This window comes from Balaenoptera ricei, chromosome 9, assembly GCF_028023285.1.
Source record: "Balaenoptera ricei isolate mBalRic1 chromosome 9, mBalRic1.hap2, whole genome shotgun sequence".
NCBI lineage: Eukaryota > Metazoa > Chordata > Mammalia > Artiodactyla > Balaenopteridae > Balaenoptera > Balaenoptera ricei.
In genome coordinates this window covers 15,257,088-15,277,525 of record NC_082647.1, presented here as the reverse complement: position 1 = coordinate 15,277,525, position 20,438 = coordinate 15,257,088, and the positions used below count along the sequence as shown (strand labels likewise).

The following is a 20,438-nucleotide window of genomic DNA, read 5'->3' as shown; positions in this document are numbered from 1 at the left end:
AGCATGTATCTCCAGATGTTAAGCTTAACTATAATCTATAGCTTTCAACCCAAGAGAAGGGGGAAAAGGGTTGAAGGGTATTACAGAAAGGCAGGAAAGGGGAGAAAAAAACCCAAAGGAATGGTATAACAAAGAGCCAGTAACTCAGTAATCACAATAAATGAAAATGGATTAAGGTCACCTATTAAAAGACTGACAGTATCATGCTAGATGTTTTAAAAATCCATCTAAGAGACACCCGTACCAAAGAAATTAAACAAACAAAAAATAAAAAGATAACCATGCAAATGTTAGTTCCTATCTTCTAAAAAAAGCACCTTAATATCAGACAAAATTGAATATTTAACATTTTTCAAACATACTTTAGTAGGGAGACTACATAATGAACCCACACACTGATCACCCAGCTTCAACTGCATCTCATTCCTTCCCCTCTCAAAAACAATCACTACCCTGAATTCTGAACACTGACTATAGGTGGCACACGTTGGGGGAAAAAATGAAATTCTCATTTCTTTTTTTTTTTTTTATACATTTATTTATTTTTGGCTGTGTTGGGTCTTCGTTGCTGCGCACGGGCTTCAGTAGTTGTGGAACGCGGGCTCAGCAGTCACGGCTCACGGGCTCCAGAGTGCAGGCTCAGTAGTTGTGGCTCACGGACCCAGTTGCTCCACGGCATGTGGGATCCTCCCGGACCAGGGCTCGAACCCGTGTCCCTCGCATTGGCAGGCAGACTCTCAACCATTGCGCCAGCAGGGAAGCCCCGAAATCCTCATTTCTTAACCATCTGCTCTATCCATTTAATGACTCCATTAAAAGTAACGTTGCCATTAAAAATATTTTGGAGAACTATGCAGTATCTAAGAAATGGTTTACAACATGATAGTAAATGGAAAAGTAGAAAACTATAATGTATATTATGGATACGTAGTTATAAAAAATACAGCTGGCAAGAATAAAAACAGAAAAATTAAGGCAGTTTATGCTGAGATGGTAGATTTGTGGGTAGATTTTTTTTTCCTGAATTATTATTCCCTCTAGGATTACTATGAAAGCCTCTTTAGAAATTCTACAAGGCAAGGGCCGGAGCCACTGTGTACTATTGCCAGGATTCTCCTTTCTGGGAATGTGGGAGGAACACTCAAGTCACTGCCAGATCAGCTGAATCAATTAACCAATCCCCGTGGTCAATGGTAAGACACACATTACTCTCATGAGCACATGTTGTTTTAATTTCATCTTTACAATAAATAGTATCTAGAAGGAAAATACTGAGCAAAGACTGTTGGCACACATCTGATTGCCCCTTATCTAACTGGTTATTATTACAAATGTGTACAGTTTCAAACCAACCAGTCAGCCAATAACAAACTCATTGGGATGAAGTGATTTTTTAAGGTACTGTCTAAAACATATAACCAACGCCAATTTGGAAATAAAAATACTTGTTACCTGTTTAACAAAAGCAAGAGTCTCCATGCGTGTCAAATTTCAATGTAATATCAAAGAATATCTGCAATTATTTGAAAAGGCTATTAAAATTCTCCTCCCTTTTCCAACTACGTATTGTGCAAGGCTGAATTCTCTTTACATACTTCAATGAGAATAACATATCCCAACAGATTCAAAGCAGAACAGACACGAGAAGTCAGTCTTCTATTAAGCCATGCATTTAAGAAATTTGCAAACGCCACTCTTTTCACTAAAGTTTTTGTTTTGGAAAATACAATTATTTTTCGTTAAAAAAAATGTTAACATGTAATGAGATATTGTTATTTTTAAATGAGTTACAGTAAGTCACCTACATACCAACGAGTTCTGTTCCAAGAGTGCGTTTGTAAGTCCAATTTGTTTGTAAGTCCAAAAAAATTAGCCTAGGTACTCAACTAACAACACAATCGGCTATGTAGTACTGTATTGTAATAGGTTTATAATACTTTCCACACAAATAATACATGAAAAACAAACATAAAAAAGAAAAAAAGAAAACATTCTTAATCTCACAGTACAGTACTTTGAAAGGTACAACTGTACAGTACAACAGCTGGCATACAGAGGCTGGCATCGAGTGAACAGGACAAAAGAGTTACTGACTGGAGGAGGGAGAGGAGGTGGGAGATGGTAGAGCTGAAGGATTGTCAGCAACAGGAGATGGAGGGCAAGCTTCAATTTCACTCACGCCTGACGCTGATGGCACAGGTTCTGGTTCTTTGCTGGAACCAGATGCACGTTCGTATCTTTGAAAGTTTGCAACTTGAAGGTTCATATGTAGGGGACCCACTGTAATAAATACTTTGCTTTTTTTCAGTTTTAGTTCCTAATGCAGTCATATCAGTAAATATAACCCTCATAAATAAAGCTCTTCGGGATCCTCAATATCGTATAAGAGTATACAATCACAGGACCTGCCCGAGGACAGTGGAGGACTTGAGAGGTAGGACAGGGCTGAGGAGAGCGGGCTTTGCTGCCAGGATGGGCCTGACATAGGCAAGAAGGGAACCATCGTACGTTCTCAAGCAGGGAAGTGACAAGATAGAGCGACACCATGACAAAAATTAGGCTGGCGGTAGGGAGGTAGAATGGACTGGAATGAAAAGAGAATGAAAAAGATTATACATATGGACAACTGAGCCACTCTGCTGAACACCGGAAACAAACACAACATTGTAAAAAAAAAAAAAAGAATGAAATAGTTAAGAAGAAAGTTGGAAAACTAGGAAAACTTCTGCCAAAACTCAGAAATAAGATTAGAGTGATTTTGCAGCAACATGGATGGACCTAGAGATTATCATACTAAGTGAAGTGAGTCAGGCAGAGAAAGACAAATATAATATGATATCACTTATATGTGGAATCTAAAAAAAAAAAAAAAATACAAATGAACTTATTTACGCTCACAGGCATAGAAAACAAATTTAAGGTTACCAAAGGGGAAGGGGGGGAGGGATAAATTAGGAATTTGAGATTAACAGATACACACCTACCATATATAAAATAAATAAACAACAAAGTCCTACTACATAGCACAGGGAACAATGTCTTCTAATAACCTATTATGGAAAAGAACCTGAAAAAGAATATATATGTGTATATGTATAACTGAATCACTTTGCTGTACACCAGAAACTAACACAACATTGTAAAGCAACTAGACGTCAATTAAAACAAAAAAGACTATGGTAAAAAACATGAGCCATTAAGATATCTCACAGTCCACAAGATCAGCTCTAGGTGTTTAGGAAGGTGAGGGGGATAATTAACAGGGCTGGTATCAGAAGACTAGTGATAAGACTGAAACTGGAGATGATTTTATGGAAATCCTATTCATATGGATTAAAAACATTCTCCCAAAATATCCAGATTTTAATAAGACAAGATCCAAAATATTTTCTAGGGGAGTTGCCAGTCTCATATTTCTGTTAGAGAATCTAGATTTATACTACTGATGGCTTCAACAATTTCAAGAATTTTAAGTTATCTTAAAAGAAAACAAAAAACAAATGAGAAAACCCAGCCAGAGATAAGGTTCAACTCAGTGAAGTTCCTCCTTACCTGCCCGCCTCCCTTAGGGAGCCCTTCCTCCTCTGACAATAAAAAGTCCAATTTTTTTTAACAAGATGTACAGGGCTGGGACTTCCCTGGTGGTGCAGTGGTTAAGAATCCGCCTGCCAATGCAGGGAACACAGGTTCGAGCCCTGGTCCGGGAAGATCCCACATGCCGCGGAGCAACTAAGCCCGCGAGCCACAACTACTGAACCTGCGCTCTAGAGCCCGCGAGCCACAACTACTGAACCCGCATGCCACAACTACTGAACCCGCATGCCACAACTACTGAAGCCTGCGCGCCCAGAGCCCGTGCTCTGCAACAAGAGAAGCCACCGCAATGAGAAGCCCACGTACCACAACAAAGAGTAGCCCCCGCTCACTGCAACTGGAGAAAGCCCGCGCGCAGCAACGAAGATGCAATGCAGCCAAAAATAAATAAATAAATAAATTTATTTTAAAAAAAAAGATCTACAGGGCCTTCCGGGATCTGGCCCTGCCTACCTTTTGGCATCCTCTCCCTCTGCCTCACCCTGCCTTCTCCACCACCCGCTCTAGAGGGCTCCTAGAGGGCAAGGCCATGTTTCATTTCTCTCTAAGGTGCCCTGTGCATGGCAGGTACTCAGTGTTTTATAAAAGCAAATAGACAGAGAGGGGAAAGAAAGAGAAAGGTCCCCACCGGCCACAGTGACCTTGGCTAAAGAAAACTGCTGTCTTCTCACACTTGACCTCAGGAGTCAGTCTGAGGAGAGGCCTCAATCCAGACTGGAACAAATGCATCAGCCATTTCCCACCAGACAGATAATTAGGAAACAACCCACTGGATCCAGCAATTCCACTTCTGGGTATTTATCCAAAGGAAATGAAATCACTATCTTAAAAAGATAATGACATCCCCACATTCACTGCAGAATTACAATAGCCAAGACATGGAAAAACACAAGTGTCCACCAACAGATGCGTGGATAAAGAGTATGTGGTATGTATACACAAAGGAATATTATTCAGCCATAAAAAAAAGGGGAAAGAAATCCTGCCATTTGCAACATGGATGTACCTTGAGGGCATTCTGCTAAGTGAGCTGAGTCAGGTTGAGAAAGACAAATACTGTATGATCTCACTTACATGTAGAATGTGGAGCCTAAAAAGAAACTAAACTCAGAGATACAGAGAATAGATTGGTGGTTGCCAGAGGCGGGGTGAGGGGGGTGGGTGAAATGGGTGAAGGGGATCAAAAGGTGCAAACTTCCAGTTATAAAATAAGTCCTGGAAATGTAATGTACAGCATGATGACCGTCATTTTGAAAAAGAAGAAAGGGCTTCCCTGGTGGCGCAGTGGTTGAGAATCTGCCTGCCAATGCAGGGGACACGGGTTCGAGCCCTGGTCTGGGAAGATCCCACATGCCGCGGAGCAACTAGGCCCGTGAACCACAACTACTGAGCCTGCGCATCTGGAGCCTGTGCTCCACAACAAGAGAGGCCACGATAGTGAGAGGCCCGCGCACCGCGATGAAGAGTGGCCCCCGCTCACCGCAACTAGAGAGGGCCCTCGCGCAGAAACAAAGACCCAACACAGCCAAAAATAAATAAAAAATAAATAAAAAAGAAGAAAGAAAAAAAGAAAACATCCCACTGTGCCAGCGTAAGGTCTGTTCAGTGGCATCATATAGACAAAACTTTGCTACCTGTAAGAATCTTATGTCCCAAAGGAAACCACTCCTCGAAGTGGGGTGAGCTTCCCTAGGGCTACGTTGAGAAAGAGAGCTCTCTCCTGGATCGGGAAGAGTGACTCTAAAAATTGCACCATGGGATTTTCCTGGGGGAGTAACACTGAAAAGTGAACCAACACATAAATCCGCCTCCACGCCTTCAGCAATGGGGTAAAGGACCCATGAGAGGCTTGCAGAGTCCCCAAGAGACAGACTTCGTGACTGTCCTCAGTAAAGTCGCAAAGAACCTACCTCCAGGGTAATCATTTCCCGTGGGAGAGGGGTCGACGGGTACTTCTCAGGCACCTGAATCTCAATCTCATTTTGCATCTGATCTTCCAGAAAACCTGAGGGACAAAACCCCACCAGAGAGCCCGAGGTGACTGCATTTTCTCATACCTACGAAATGGGGTCAAGCAGGACAGGTGCCTTTCCCAGCTTAGCTGCCTGTATTGCCCTGGGGACCTGCCACAGCACCTGGATCCCATCTCTAACCTCCCTGACCCATCTCCAGGATCACCTAGAGTAGCATTACAAATAGGGGCATATTGCAGGACACCAGCCCTGCAAACCATTTCCCTCCCTGCCAGTTCACTTTTAGACAGCAAGCAGAAAATTGGCTCACGGAGGATTCTCTCCAGCGATTCACACCTTCTGACTTCATTCACAAATTTCCTTTGGAAGCGGCTCTCGTTCACATTTAACTAGAGGCGGGGGGAAGAAACCACAAGGCACGTGAAACCACAAGGCACACATTAGTAGCAACTGCTGCCAACATATTCTCTTTGGTTATTTTATTATTATTTTTTTTAATGCTGGAGAATGTTGCTGGAATCGTCTTAGGACTAGATACTTCTGTGCACAAGACAGGAGAGTTCCAGGCAAAACACACCTTGATGTTCTTACACTCAACCCCCCAAATGCCTTAAGCTCTGGCCTCCTTATACTTCTAAGAGTCCTCTTGTAGCTAAGGTTTCCTTATTTTTAGCTGCACTGACTAACCAAATTGCCTTGAATTCCTCAATGGAGTCATGCATATGGCAGGACCTTGAAAACTGCACAGCTCCCTGCAATGTATCCCTGTCTTCAACAAAAAGTCAGCGTCCTTGTGGTGGTGACTTCACAGCTCAGCCCAATAAATGTTATTGAGGAACTGCCCCATATCAGGTCCTGAGCTAGGAACTAGGGCCACAAAGAACAAGACATGACCCTTCTCCGCAGGGCTTACTTTTGACCCTGACCTTAGTGAGAAAATAAAGAGTTCAATTTTCTAAATTGGATTCAAAAGATTTTGGTGAGGATCTAAACTGCCTCTGGGAAATGATAACCCAACATCATACTCAGGACAGTCCAATGGTGACAGATGGTAAACAGACTTCTCATGGTGATCATTTTGAAATGAAAAGAAATATCAATATCCTGGTATCATTGTGTACCGGAAACTAACATAGTCATAGGTGTAGGTCAATTATACTTCAAAAACAAACAAACTCACTATACTGCTGAACTGAATGAATAAGCATTTTCAGAACTCTAATGGAAAACTGATGAATTCATAAAAGTGCTAACAAAAGATCAAGATGAAAAAAAAATTAATTACATGGGACTGAGTGAACTGATGAGGATGATTATAATTTTTGTGACTTTCTGTTTGAATAATAAAAAAAAATCTCACAAGGACTCAGAGGCAAAAAATATACAAATCAATTTTCACTGCAAAGTAAAGGAGCTGTTACAGTGGAGGATTACTGGACTGAATGTCAATATTATGACATAGTATGAGTGTTTCATGTTTGGTAATTGCAAACATTGTTGCTTTTGTTGTGGTCATCCATTTACAATGCTTGGTGTCAGTTTATTTATCTCTTGTAAAAATAAAATACAGTGTATGTGTGTGATAAAAACAAAAAAAAAACAAAAACAGAAACAAACAAACTCATAGAAAAAGAGATCAGATTTGTGGTTACCAGAGGTGGGGGGTGAGGGAATGCAGAAATTGGATGAAGATAGCCAAAAGGTACAAACTTCCAACTATAAGATAAGCAAGTACTAGGGATGTAATGTACAACATGGTAAATTATAACTAACACTGCTGTACGTTATATATGAAAGTTAAGAGAGAAAATCCTAAGAGTTCTCATCACAAGGAAAAAAAATTTTTTTCTATTTAATTTCGTATCTACAGGAGATAATGGATGTTCACTAAACTTATTGTGGTCGTCATTTCATGATGTATGGAAGTCAAATCATTATGCCGTACACCTTAAACTTACACAGTTATAGGTCAATTATATCTCAATAAAACTGGAAGAAAAAAAAAAAAAAAGAAACAGTCTAGCCCAAGAATGTCACTCTGCAGAGACTGTGGACTCCAGGATACTTTTTCCTCAGACTAACTAGTCAGGAAGAATTGGTTTCTGCCCTGAGAACAAGGTTGGTAATCCATGCGCCCATTGGATATATCAAATGTTTTGAAGATGGTACATCAGAAAGTAAAAAACAGTGCCATCTTTGTGATTAGAGTTTCAAAACATTCCTATAGAGGAGACACACAGGGAGGAAGGGAGAACATGTTTGCAAGTCACTTGCCCAGTGTTATCGCAAATCCTAGCCAGAAGAACTAGAAACACCGAATTCCATCTCTTCCAGCCCAGGGCTCTTCTCCCTGAACTTTGTTCACTACCAAGAAGTGGAAACTCCACCTTCTTCTGGTCTCCAAAGAATGCAGTACTTACATCTTTGAACTGAACCAATCCAAGCTCTCCAAGCTCAGCTACACAGCAATATGCAGCCTCAACCTGGAGGAAGAGCTGTGACAAACACATCTCCTCACTTCGGAATACGGACGCCATCTTGACCCAGCCTTGGTCTGCAGGAGACAAAGGTATTTGAGGTAACAAATGGGTGAAAACCTTAGGGTGAAAACCTTAGGACGAAAACTGGTTTTAGTTGCGTCAAATTAAAATCCAACAGAACTAAAAAATGCAACAGGAATCACTCCTGATTTTAAGAATATGAACAAAAACAAGGTAGCACTTTTCACCACCTATCAGATTGGCAAAAGATTAAAAGATATGATTGAAAACTCACCTTTGTGGAGAGTATGGGGAAGCAGGCATTTTCATACACTTAATACTTGAAGTGTTACATTTGTACAGCTTTATAGAGAGCAATTTGTCAATATCTACCAAACTTTATATTACTCATATCCTTGACCCAAGATTTCCACTGCTCTTCACCCAGATAAACTTGGAGATGTATGGGGAAATAGACTCACAAGGATGTTTCTGATAACATTGTGTATACTAATTATAATAAATAGACCTAACCTAGATATCCATCAACAGGGGAATGATTCAACTGATACAACAAGAACCTGTGCAGTCAGCAGGAATTAAAAAAAAAATCTGTATGTCCTCTATAAGGAAAAAGGATATTCACCTAGAATCCATTCTCATCCAAGACCCAACAGACTGCCCTATTGCTTCCAAACCAAATTGTCTTCCTCGAAGTCCAACCTTTTGGAAGAACTGTCACACCTCCCAGAGGGAGTCCCTTTTCCTTATCATTTTACAATATATAATCTACTATTTGCCAGACACTGGGTTTATCCTTCCTGTTTTAATCCTTCCATTGCCCCATTTTCCCACAGGATAAAGTCTAAAACCCTTGACGTAGCCAACGAAGGACTGCGTGCATCTTCCGGCCTCGGCCTTCCCCTCCAGCTTCACAGAATTTCTCCTTCTTACCCTAGATTTAGCACCTCAACTGCTTCCTCCCCACCCTGCATTCCCCACACCGGAATACTCCTGTCATTCCTCCCTCTGGGTGTCAGGACCCTCTTCCTCCATAAGCTTTCCCATCCCCAGCACTCCCAGTGAACTTAGCCCCCTCCTATATATTCCTCCCAGAATATAATCAGCTGCAATTACTTGCTTAGTGTCTGTTTTGCCCACTAACAAGAAAAATCCATGAGGTCAGAACTCTGTGTCTTTCACTCCATCACCAGTCTAGCTCAATGCCAAAGAAGGTGCTCAAAAAACGTTTCCCCATTTATTGACTAGAGGCTAACCCTCATCCCTCCCTCCAGAATGCAGAGTCTGGTTTTCCATTTTTGCCTTTTGACACCGAGATGAATGAATTTTTCATCCTGCCCATTCTGGTAAGTACGGCGATGTTTTCATAGAAAAGAGACGGAAGACATTAGCTTCTTGCAGACCAAAGAGCACAAGGTAGAGACCCTTCCTTCCTACCCAGCCTTGTCCGAGCAGGTCCTGGGCGCGGGTCTCCCGCGGCTTCCTTGGCCGGACCCCGAGCAGGCAGCGCGGGCCGCAGCGGCCGGGCCGGGTGTGTCGGGCTGGCGAGCGGCGGGCCGGACGGGACCAGCCCGGCCGGGGACTCCGCAGGCGACCTCCCTGCGGCGACGGCCGAGCCCCTCCAGCGGCTTCTCCTCCCCGGGCGCCCGCAGAGGCCGGGAGGCGGCTCTGTTGTACCAACACCGACCTGTCCGGGGCGAGGACAAACCTGCCCCACCGGCCGGCCCTGCTCAAACCCCCTCCCTCTCCCCGCCCCACCTGTGCCCTCGGCCATGACCTTGCGGCCCCACCAGGAAGCAGTGACTTTCTTCCCTAAGGAAGAAACCAATCCCCCAGTGAGCGGAGGGTTTGGGGAGAGGTTGCTCGAGGCCTCAGAAGGGCCCCAGAGACAACTTTCTGCGTATCTACTGCTCACATTAAAACCCTCCTCTTCGGTGGAGAAATGAAATAACATTAAAAAATGGTTTTGGAAAAACAAACAAACACACACTCACTACCCTACCAACAATTTCAAAAACACTTACTTTCAAAGGAGAATAGACAAACAAATCCATCTATATAGCCTATGGCTAAAATTCAGCTTCCAGGTGGCCCAGGTAAAGAGACAGAGCCAGTTGAGAGATTTATTCTTTTCCTACTGAGGTTTGCTGTCTTTCCCATTTATCTGGCGGAGGGGTGAGGGGCAGAAGAGTGAGCCAATTAGATGTGTTTCTCTGCAGGGGCCACCTGAGTTCACTTGGTGAGGTGAGCAGATCCCCCAGGGACGCCCTGGGTGCCTGTAAAATGTACCCTAGAATGAGGGGGGTGCTTTTTGTTTTTTTACACTTTGCTATGGAAAAATTCAAGCAACTGCACAAGTACAGAGGCTAGTATAAGAACCCCCCATGTACACACCAGTCAGCAGCAACAGTTGTTGAATTTTGTATCATCTAATTCCCACCCACTTCTCCTACCCACTCTGGGCTATTTTGAAGCAAATCTCATACATCACATTTTTCTTTCAAAATATTTGAATATCAAAATAGTCAAAAGATAAGGATTCTTCCATGTATATGTTATACACACACACACACACACACACACAATACTATGGTCACACCTAAAATTCAACAATAATTCCTTAATATCAAATATCCCATCAATATTCACATTTCCCAGGTTGTCTGAGATTTGCCTTTTTAGTCAGCCCCTCAGGTGATTTTTGTGTATGATCAAATTAGAACCATTGCTTTTGAGAACACACGGTGAAAAATCTAACTTTAGCCTGGGAGGAAGCAGAGAGAAGCAGGGTGTAGGCAGTTTGGAAACAATCAGCTGAGAAGAAGCAGCTATTTTGCACCTGGGGCAGTGGAGGACCGGTATTAAGAAGCCAAACTTGGCCACACCCACCCATCTCAACAGGGCAGATCCACTCAAGAGTCCAGACTCACCTGGGCAAAGTTTCAAAGACTGAACTCAGGATTCGCAAAGCAGAGCAGGAAGATTAGAACTGAAAACTTCCGAAGGCATCATCAGTGTTGACTCTGCCTCCCCCATCAGATAAGCTCCGGAGGCAAGAGGAGCCCCTGCCCCAATTAGTGCCTCCCTCTGCTTGCTCCTCCCCCTGCCCACCTCCGTTCTGCTCTTCACCCCAGCTGGGAGCGCTGTGTCTTCCGGTCATGTGGGTGGAACAGTAGCTCCCAAAGGTCCTGGTGCCCGGGAGTCACTGAGAAGCATAGAGAGAAAAAAGTACATCTTGATGGTTAAGAGCAGAGTCAAGATCCAAACTGCCTGGGTCAGGAGACCATCTCTGCCTTTTAACATGTGTGACCTTGGAGAAGCTATTTAGCCCCTGGGCCTCAGTGTCCTTATCTGTAAAAATACAATAGGATCCTAGGTATTTATTTAGCATGTGGAAATATAGGAGGGAGAGGTTATTTTCAGGTTTGCTATTTTTTCTCCTAGAGCCCCAAATCAAAGGTGCAGAAGGCCAGCATGCTCATATGACACTGGCAGGACTCTAAATTAGTACAACCTGGGGAACTCCCTGGCTGTCCAGTGGTTAGGACTCCGAGCTTCCACTGCTAGGGATGTGGGTTCAATCCCTGGTCGGGGAACTAAGATCCCAGGTGCCGTGCAGCAAGACCAAAAAATATAAATAAATAAATAAGTGCAATCTGTCTGAAAGTCAATTTGCTTGTCCTTTGCCCCAATAATCCCACTTTCGGAAGTTCATCCTAAAAAAAAAAAAGTAAGGATGTAAATCAAAATTTAACTACAATCATGTCTATTGTAGTATTGTCTGTAATAAGCATGTAATTGTAAAAGACCTGAATTCTTTCATCCATTCAATAAATATTTATTGAGAGTCTATTATGTGCCACTCTGTTCTGGGCTCTGAGGATAGGGTGGTAGATAAGAGACAAGGTCTTCCCCTCATGAAGCTCACGTCCAGATGGAAGGAGACAAACAGTAAACAAGTAATAAGTTAGCAAGATATTGAGGATTATGAAAAGTGCAATCAAAGAAAGATAGGCTTTAGAGAAATGAAGAGAGATTATTTTAGACAAATGGTCAGGGAAGACCTCTCTCATTTGAGAGGAGGTGGCATTTGAGCTGAGGTGTGGAAGTTTTTTAAATGAGCCAGTTTTGCAAAAAGAAGCTGCTAGAAGGGTATTCTAGGCAGCAGGAACCCCAAGGCAAGAGCAGGGGTGTGACATCATCGCAATAGCTAATATATCTATTGAGTGCTTGCCATGTGCTGGGCATTGTTCTCATGACTGTAGAACACAATTAAATACTTTACATGTGGACTTCCCTGGTGGCAGTGGTTAAGAATCCGCCTGCCAGTGCAGGGGACATGAGTTCCAGCCCTGGTCCGGGAAGATCCCACATGCCACGGAGCAACTAAGCCTGTGCACCACAACTACTGAGCCTGTGCTCTAGAGCCCGCGAGCCACAACTACTGAAGCCCACATGCCTAGAGCCCGTGCTCTGCAACAAGAGAAGCCACCACAATGAGAAGCCCGCACACCACAACAAAGAGTAGCCCCTGCTTGCTGCAACTGGAGAAAGCCTGCATGCAGCAACGAAGACCCAACACAGTCAAAAATAAATCAAAAAAAAAAAAAAAAAACTTTACGTGTATTAGCCCATTTAATTTTCTTAATAACTCTCTGAGGTTGGCAGTGTTCTTATTCTCATGTTACACATGAGGAAATAGAGGCACAAAGAAGCTAAGTCATTTGCCCAAGGTCACACAGTCACTTATGACAGGTCATCTGACACCAGAGTCCTTGTTTACAACCACTGCATGGTATTGTCTCACACCTTCTAAAAAAATTAACTCAAAATGGTTTAGAGATAAGTTGAAAACATAAAACTCTACAACTTTTAGAAGAAACACAGTAGAACACTTCCAGAACTGAGGGTTTGGTGAAGAGTTCTTAGACAGGACACCTAAGTACAATCCATAAAAAGAATAAAATGGATTTAATTTTTTTTCTTTTTGCTGAACAAAAAGACCCTGTTAAAAGGATGAAAAGACAAGAGAAAGGCTGGAAGAAAATATTTGCAACCCACATATCTGATAAAGAACCCATATCTAGCATTTGTAGAGTTCTCATTCTTCAACAGGAAAAAAACTGAACAATCCAACTAGAAAATGGGCCAAAGACATGAAAAGACATTTCACCAAAGAGGATATACAGGTTGCAAATACGCGCTTGAAAAGATGTTCAACATCACTAGCCATTAGGGAAATACAAATTTAAACCATAATGAAATATCAGTATATATCTACTAAAAGAGCTAAAATAATAAATACTGACAATTCCAAATGATGGCAAAAAGGAACAGAAGTTGGATCTCTCATGCATTGCTGGTGGGAATGTAAAAAGGTACAATCGCTCTGGAAAATAGTTTGACAGTTTTTTTAAAGACTAAACATGCATTTTCTTTATAACCCAGCAATCACACTCATGGACATTTAATCCAAAGAGATGAAAACTTATGTTCCCCAAAAAATCCATACATCAATCATAGCAGCTTTATTTATAATATCCAAAAACCTGGAAACAACCAAAATTTCCTACTTATGATACATCCATACAATAGGCTACTACTCAGCAATAAAAGCAATAAACTATTGATAAACACAACTCCGATAGATCTCAAGGTCATTATGTTAGTGAAAAAAGGTCACATACTGGATGATTCCCTTTTTTTTTTTTTTGGACTCACCGTGTGTCATGTGAGATCTTAATTCCCCAACCAGGGATCGAACCCGTGCCCCATGCAATGGAAGCGCAGAGTCTTAACGACTGGACCACCAGGGCAGTCCCCGGATGATTCCGTTTATATAACATTCTTTAAATGACACAAATTATAGACATGAAGGACAGATTAGTAGTTGCAAGGGACTAGGGATGGTGACATGTACGTGTGACGATGAAGGGGTAACATGAAGGAGAACTCTGTGGTGATGGGATAGTTTAATATCTTGATTGTGGCGCTGGTTATATGAATCTATACATGTGATAAAATGACATAGAACCACATACACTCTTTATATTATTGTCAATTTCCTGGTTTTGACATTGTACTATAGTTATGTAAGATGTAACCAATGGGGAAACTGTGCGATGGATATGAGACCTCCCTGTACTATGTTTGCAACTTTCAGTGAAATCTACAATTATTTCAAAATTAAAGTTTTTTTTTTTAAAGATTTCAATAAGAGCAAAGATGACTGGTGCTTAGGTGGCATCCTAAGAGAGAGAGCAGAGAAAAATTTTGGAGATGTGTGTTCTAGATCAAGCTAGCCCAAGAGATTTGAGCAACCTTCAAACGATAAGTCCCCACCATGAGACTCAGTTCCCTCGCTGCAAAATGAAGATGTTGAGCCAGATGAGTGGTTTTTAAACTGGGGCACAGAACCCTAGGGATTTTGCACAGCCCTCTTCAGGCCCCATTTTGGGGAAGCGGAAAGGAAGAGTCAAGATGCCCTGCTTCATCCTGAGCAACACCTTTATCTATGGTATTGCTGTATAATTTTTTCTGTTTGAACAGAGAATTTCCTCATTAAAAAGAAGTATGAAAACTAGGGCAGGGTGGGGAAAGAAATAAAATACAAAACAAATTACTCTGAAAGCTGCATGAAGAAAGGATTAGTAATGGACAAGAGAGGAAGCTAGTTCGTCAGGAAGAACTTTGAAATGATTTCAGTGAGAGAAAGTGGTTTGTCCTTACCCTATAATTGGTAAAAAGAATGATGCAGTCTTTATAGCTGTCATGTTATGAATTTTTGATTATTTAATCTTTTGTGATAGGCATATATAATTTTATAAAAACAAATTGCAAAACTTTGGGAAAAAGAGATCTTAAGAAGTTAGAAACAATATAAATGTTCAGCATTACAGAACTGGTTAAATAAATTATGACACAGCTGTGTGATAGAATAGAGTGCAGCTATGAAAATAGCACCAAAAGCATTCTACTGACAAGGAAATCTCTTCTTGGTACACTGTTGATGAAAAAGTATTTTATGAAAGTGTATATATAGTACTGATGACAAATTGAAATTATAATGGAGTGATCACAGTTCGGGCAGACAAAAATGGAGCCAGGTGGCCATTGAGGATCTGGTCTCAGACACGTCTCTGTACCACTGAGACCCTGAACTTCCTTTGAACTATACCAGACCCAAGGACACTACCAGCTATATTCCAAACAACACCTGCCAGCTGCAACCTTATGGTCTCAAGGTCTCCCCTTGTAACTATGCAACCATTTTGGACTCCAAGCAATCTTTAGTTAACAAGCACCATTACTTCTTGCCAGCTCCGATTGTAATTCTTGATAAACCACTGTAACCTTGCCATTTTTGCCTAAGTCTCCCCCATTTTGTAGTTCAGCAGAACACAATTCACGTGCTTCTTGAATTTGTGTCTCCCAAGCTGCAGTCCTAACAAACCCCAAATCAACACCTTTTTATTTCAATCAGGTCTCTGTTTCTAAAGTTTTCTGTTTCTAAAATGAATATACTTGGTGTAGCCGGCAGGATTCAGTGGCAATCGGCACTTCCTCAGATTTGGTGTAAGGACCTACACAGACCCATTGTGTCCAGCCGTCTCTTCAGCTGCATCAGGTCTCCTGGCCGAGGTCTTTCCGGTTGAGCTTCAGGCCTTTACTTGGGGGTTTTATTGGTGTCGACACTAGTCCCCCTCCCTTTCTGAGAGTGGGGTTTTCTTGTTTGTTTATTTTTCTGTCTTGAGATGTGGGTTTCATGTTTCCACGAGTATTCGGAATAATGGGACGCTCTTACAGAGAGAAATTCAAAGAAAGATGACACACCCACCCCCAGAAACCCCTGCTGGCCTTATGTTTAACATCTATGGACCCTCATCCTGTAACTACTTATCAAAATGGGTCCATTTAAGCTGGGATGATTTACATTGCATTGGCCGAAATGGCGAACTTTCAAAATTCTCAAATTAGTCTATCTTCATGCATGACTAAAAATGTTTCAGAAACAGACAAATAATAGGAAGCATATTTTAATTAGTGTCTGGAGGCCTCTAAATGTAACATCAAGAAAACTGCTTCCCTCCAAGCTGTAAATGAAAAGTTGACTCAGACTGTCTCTAAACTTGAAAAATCAGTTGAATGAACTCTCTTGCCCCCCTCCTACCCCCTCCCAAAGTCTGCATCTTCTCCATCCTTTTATGCACCTTTTCCAAACTCTTTTTTTTTAATCTGCAAGATGCCCCCTCCCTTCTCCTTCTCCACCGGACCCCCTTCCTCCTCCTCCTCCTTAACCCCCCCTCTCCTGGCAGGCCCTTTTAAAACTAAGCCCTCTGGACAAGAGAAAAGACCTGCCCTAGCGCCTCAGCAATTCCCCAGGCCTCCCTACAAGTAATCAGAAAATAAATCAGCTGCAAGCCAATATTCAAGGGCTAATAGAAGCAACTGTTTTTGTTTTGCAAATCTCTACAACTACTACAAACTACTACTATCCACCTACCTTCACCAGCCCCAAGGCCTCACCTATTCCTCTCAAATTGATTAGAGATATTATAAAAGATCAGGATATCAGAAAAAAAAAAGTCCTGTACTTGAAAATTTTTTTAAATAATCAGCATCCTAAGATTTATAATAATAGATACATTTCCTTTCTCTGTCCAATAAAGTTATAAATCTTATCATTTCAATGAAATGTAAACACAGCCACATCACCTGAGACTGCAACCTTAGCTCAATCAGTAGAACCCAAAACTAAAAAGAAAAAAAGAGGGAGAGAGACCGTTTTAAACACAGACTTCTAAAAGGACCCTCTTGCCCAAAGAGTCCCCTTAAAATTGCTTGTCAAAGGCAAAGACAGATCTTAAAAGTCTTCTCCATAAACTATAAAAGACTTTAGCCATCTGAGCAAGTAATCTAATTATCTAATTTATTTCAACTGTTATTTATAAACTAGTGAGTTTTGTAGTGCACCAATTCATGACTAAAGTTTTATTTTTTTTTAATTTATTTATTTATTTGTTTGTTTTTGGCTGCGTTGGGTCTTTGTTGCTGTGCACAGGCTTTCTCTAGTTGCAGCAAGCGGGGTACTCTTCATTGCGGTGCGCGGGCTTCTCATTGCGGTGGCTTCTCTTGTTATGGAGCACAGGCTCTAGGCACGTGGTCTTCAGTAGTTGTGGCTCATGGGCTCAGTAGTTGTGGTTTGTGGGCTCTAGAGCACAGGCTCAGTAGTTGTGGTGCAGGGGCTTTGTTGCTCTGCAGCATGAGGGATCTTCCTGGACCAGGGCTCGAACCCATGTCCCCTGCATTGGCAGGAGGGTTCTAAATCACTGCACCACCAGAGAAGTCCCCAATGACTAAAGTTTTTTTTGTTTTTTGTTTTTTTGTTTTTTTTGGCTGCATTGGGTCTTCGTTGCTGCACGTGGGCTTTCTCTAGTTGCAGCGAGCGGGGGCTACTCTTCGTTGCAGTGCATGGGCTTCTCATTGCAGTGGCTTCTCTTGTTGCGGAGCACCAGCCCTAGGCGCACAGGCTTCAGTAGTTGTGGCACACAGGCTCAGTAGTTGTGGCTCGCGGGCTCTAGAGCGCAGGCTCCGTAATTGTGGCACATGGGCTTAGTTGCTACACAGCATGTGGGATCTTCCTGGACCAGGGATCAAACCCATGTCCCCTGCATTGGCAGGTGGATTCTTAACCATTGCGCCACCAGGGAAGTCCACCGATGACTAAAGTTTTAAAACGAAAACTATGAGATCTCTGGTTGTGTCTGTCTATATCCAGATGGTATGGCCAAAATTAATTTGTAAAAGAGCTCTATTTAATTGGCTTAAACAAATAAGTGCTTATAGAAACTCTCAGAAATATAATAGAAACTAAACCAAATGAATTTCAGGTTCATATGACCTGGGGAAATATTCAGTATTAAAGCTAATTTAAGGGACTTCCTTGGTGGTGTAGTGGTTAAGACTCCATGCTCCCAATGCAGGGGGCCTGAGTTCGATCCCTGGTCAGGGAACTAGATCCACATGCATACCACAACTAAGAGTTCGCATGCCACAACTAAGGAACCCACATGCCGCAACTAAGGAGCCCATGAGCCACAACTAAGGAGCCCTCGAGCTGCAACTAAAGGAGCCCACCTGCTGCAACCAAGGAGCCCATGTGCTGCAACTAAGGGGCCAGCAAGCCACAACTAAGACCCAGCACAACCAAATAAATAAATAGATAAATAAATTTTTTAAAAATCTATTTATTTATTTATTTATTTTTGGCTGCATTGGGTCTTCATTGCTGCGTGTGGGCTTTCTCTAGTTGTGGTGAGCGGGGGATGCTCTTCATTGCAGTGCGCAGGCTTCTCATTGCGGTGGCTTCTCTTGTTGAGGAGCATGGGCTCTACGTGCTCGGGCTTCAGTAGTTGTGGCATGTGGGCTCAGTAGTTGTGGCTCGTGGGCTCTGGAGCGCAGGCTCAGTAGTTGTGGTGCACGGGCTTAGTTGCTCCATGGCATGTGGGATCTTCCCGGCCCAGGGCTTGAACCCGTGTCCCCTGCATTGGCAGGCAGATTCTTAACCACTGTGCCATCAGGGAAGCCCAATAAATAAATATTTTTTAAAAAGAAAATAAAAATAAAAATAAAAATTACTACTTGTTAAGTTTTGGTGTAGTATTAAAGAAAAATATCCACAACTATCTGAAAAAGCTGGTAAAACATTTTCCCCCCTTTTGAAACTACATATCTATGTGAGGCCAGACTTCCTTTATATACTCAAACAAAAATAACAAATAGCAACAGATTGAATGCAAAAATAGATACAAAAGACAAAAGCTGTCTTCTATTGTCAGACATTAAAGAGATTTGCAAAATAAAACAATTGTCACTCTTCTCACTAAATTGTTGTTTTGGAAAATAGCGTTATTTTCATCAACCTATATATTGTATCAACATACAACAGGTTTCATATTATTTTCGATGAGCTAATATCTAAGTATTTTTAGAATTTCTCAGTTTTAATTTCTAGTGTGATAAATGTCAGTGGATCGAATCCACATAAGCCACAGCTCTCTGGGGTTCTCAAGAATTTTTAAGGGTATAAAGGGCCACCTAGACCAAAACATTGGAACTGGCCTGGGGAGAGAACAGAGGGGTATATTAGCTTGCTAGGGCTGCCTGAACAAAGTACCACAAATTGCGTAGTTTAAACAACAGAATTTATCATTTCGGAGTTCTGGAAGCTAGAGTCCAAGGTGTCAGCAAGGTTGAATCAGCCCTTCTAATGGCTGTGAGAGATAATCTGGTCCATGCCTCTCCTCTAGCTTCTGGTGATTTGCTGACAATCTTTAGGGTTCCTTGGCTTGTAGAAGCATCACTGATCTCTGTCTTCATCTTCACATGCATGTGTCTGTGTCCAAATCTCCCCTTTTTACATGGACACCACACATCCTGGAGTAGGGGCCCAGCCTACTTGAGTATGAGTGTGACCTCATCTTAACGAATTACCTCTGCAAAGACCCTATTTCCAAATAAGGTCACATTCGGAGGGACTGGAGTTACGACTGCAACATATGAATTTGGGGGTGTACACAACTCAGCCCATAAGAAGGCGGAAGCAATAAAGTCAGGCCTGAGCATGGGAGAACTCAAGGTTTCAAGACAGGACAGAGTAGATGGACAAGAAACAGAGAGGGAGAAGGATAATCCGAAGAAGGAGAATTCTAGAGAAGAAAGTGTCTCAAGAACCATGGATCGGTCATGCCAGAGGAGGGCTGAGAAGCATCTGGAGGTTACTGATGACCCCAATGGACTTACTTCAGTGGAATGAAAGGTGCAGAATTCAAAGTAGACTGTGGACTTTGGAAGTCAGCGGCTGGTGAAGAGAAGATAGATAACAACAATTCTTTCAAAATATCAGGCTATTGAAAGGGAAAGAGGGACCAGGGCAGTAGCTGATGAGAAATAAAGCATCGTGGGAGGTTTCATTTATTTTTTTAAGGGCAGAGACAGTTGACAATCCAAGAGAACTCTGTGAGCTCTAGTTGCACTCTAGAAAATAGCAGCTTCTACTTTTCCTCACCCACTAAGCACATTTGAGACAATCACCTTGAACCATGCAAGGATATCGCTTAAATTTCTCTGGAAGTTTCCTGATTGAGCTCAATATTTTACAGGCAACTTTTCATAGCACTGCTGACTCACGGGAGGTTGAAAGAGAAGGTGTTAGCAACCACAGCCCAGTTAGTCTAAAACCAAAGTAAACTTCCTGAATTCTCTAGCCATACTGTAAATCTCCACAGTGAAGGAAGGAGAGAAAGAGTGAGAGAAGAACCAAGCCCAGTTCCGGCCCTAAAAGGGTTTTGCAGTGACTGGTAGAAAAGAG

At 42.2% G+C, this 20,438-nt stretch overlaps 1 protein-coding gene across 8 annotated transcripts in view; it reads right to left on the bottom strand.

Annotated features, from left to right (window-relative positions):
• Positions 1–20,438, bottom strand: part of ATP6V0A4 (ATPase H+ transporting V0 subunit a4) — a 72,805-nt gene that overhangs the window by 39,542 nt on the left and 12,825 nt on the right. For 4 of the 8 annotated variants that reach the window (XM_059933260.1, XM_059933263.1, XM_059933259.1 and 1 more), the window contains 3 exons: positions 7,988–8,121; positions 5,878–5,956; positions 5,505–5,599 (listed from right to left, as the gene is read on the bottom strand). In XM_059933260.1, coding sequence (XP_059789243.1) covers positions 5,505–5,599; positions 5,878–5,956; positions 7,988–8,121 — 308 coding nt within the window. Of the gene's footprint in view, positions 1–5,504; positions 5,600–5,877; positions 5,957–7,987; positions 8,122–9,505; positions 9,719–10,998; positions 11,088–11,179; positions 11,274–20,438 lie in introns of those variants that run through there. The other 4 variants (XM_059933261.1, XM_059933262.1, XM_059933266.1 and 1 more) reach the window with 3 other exon arrangements.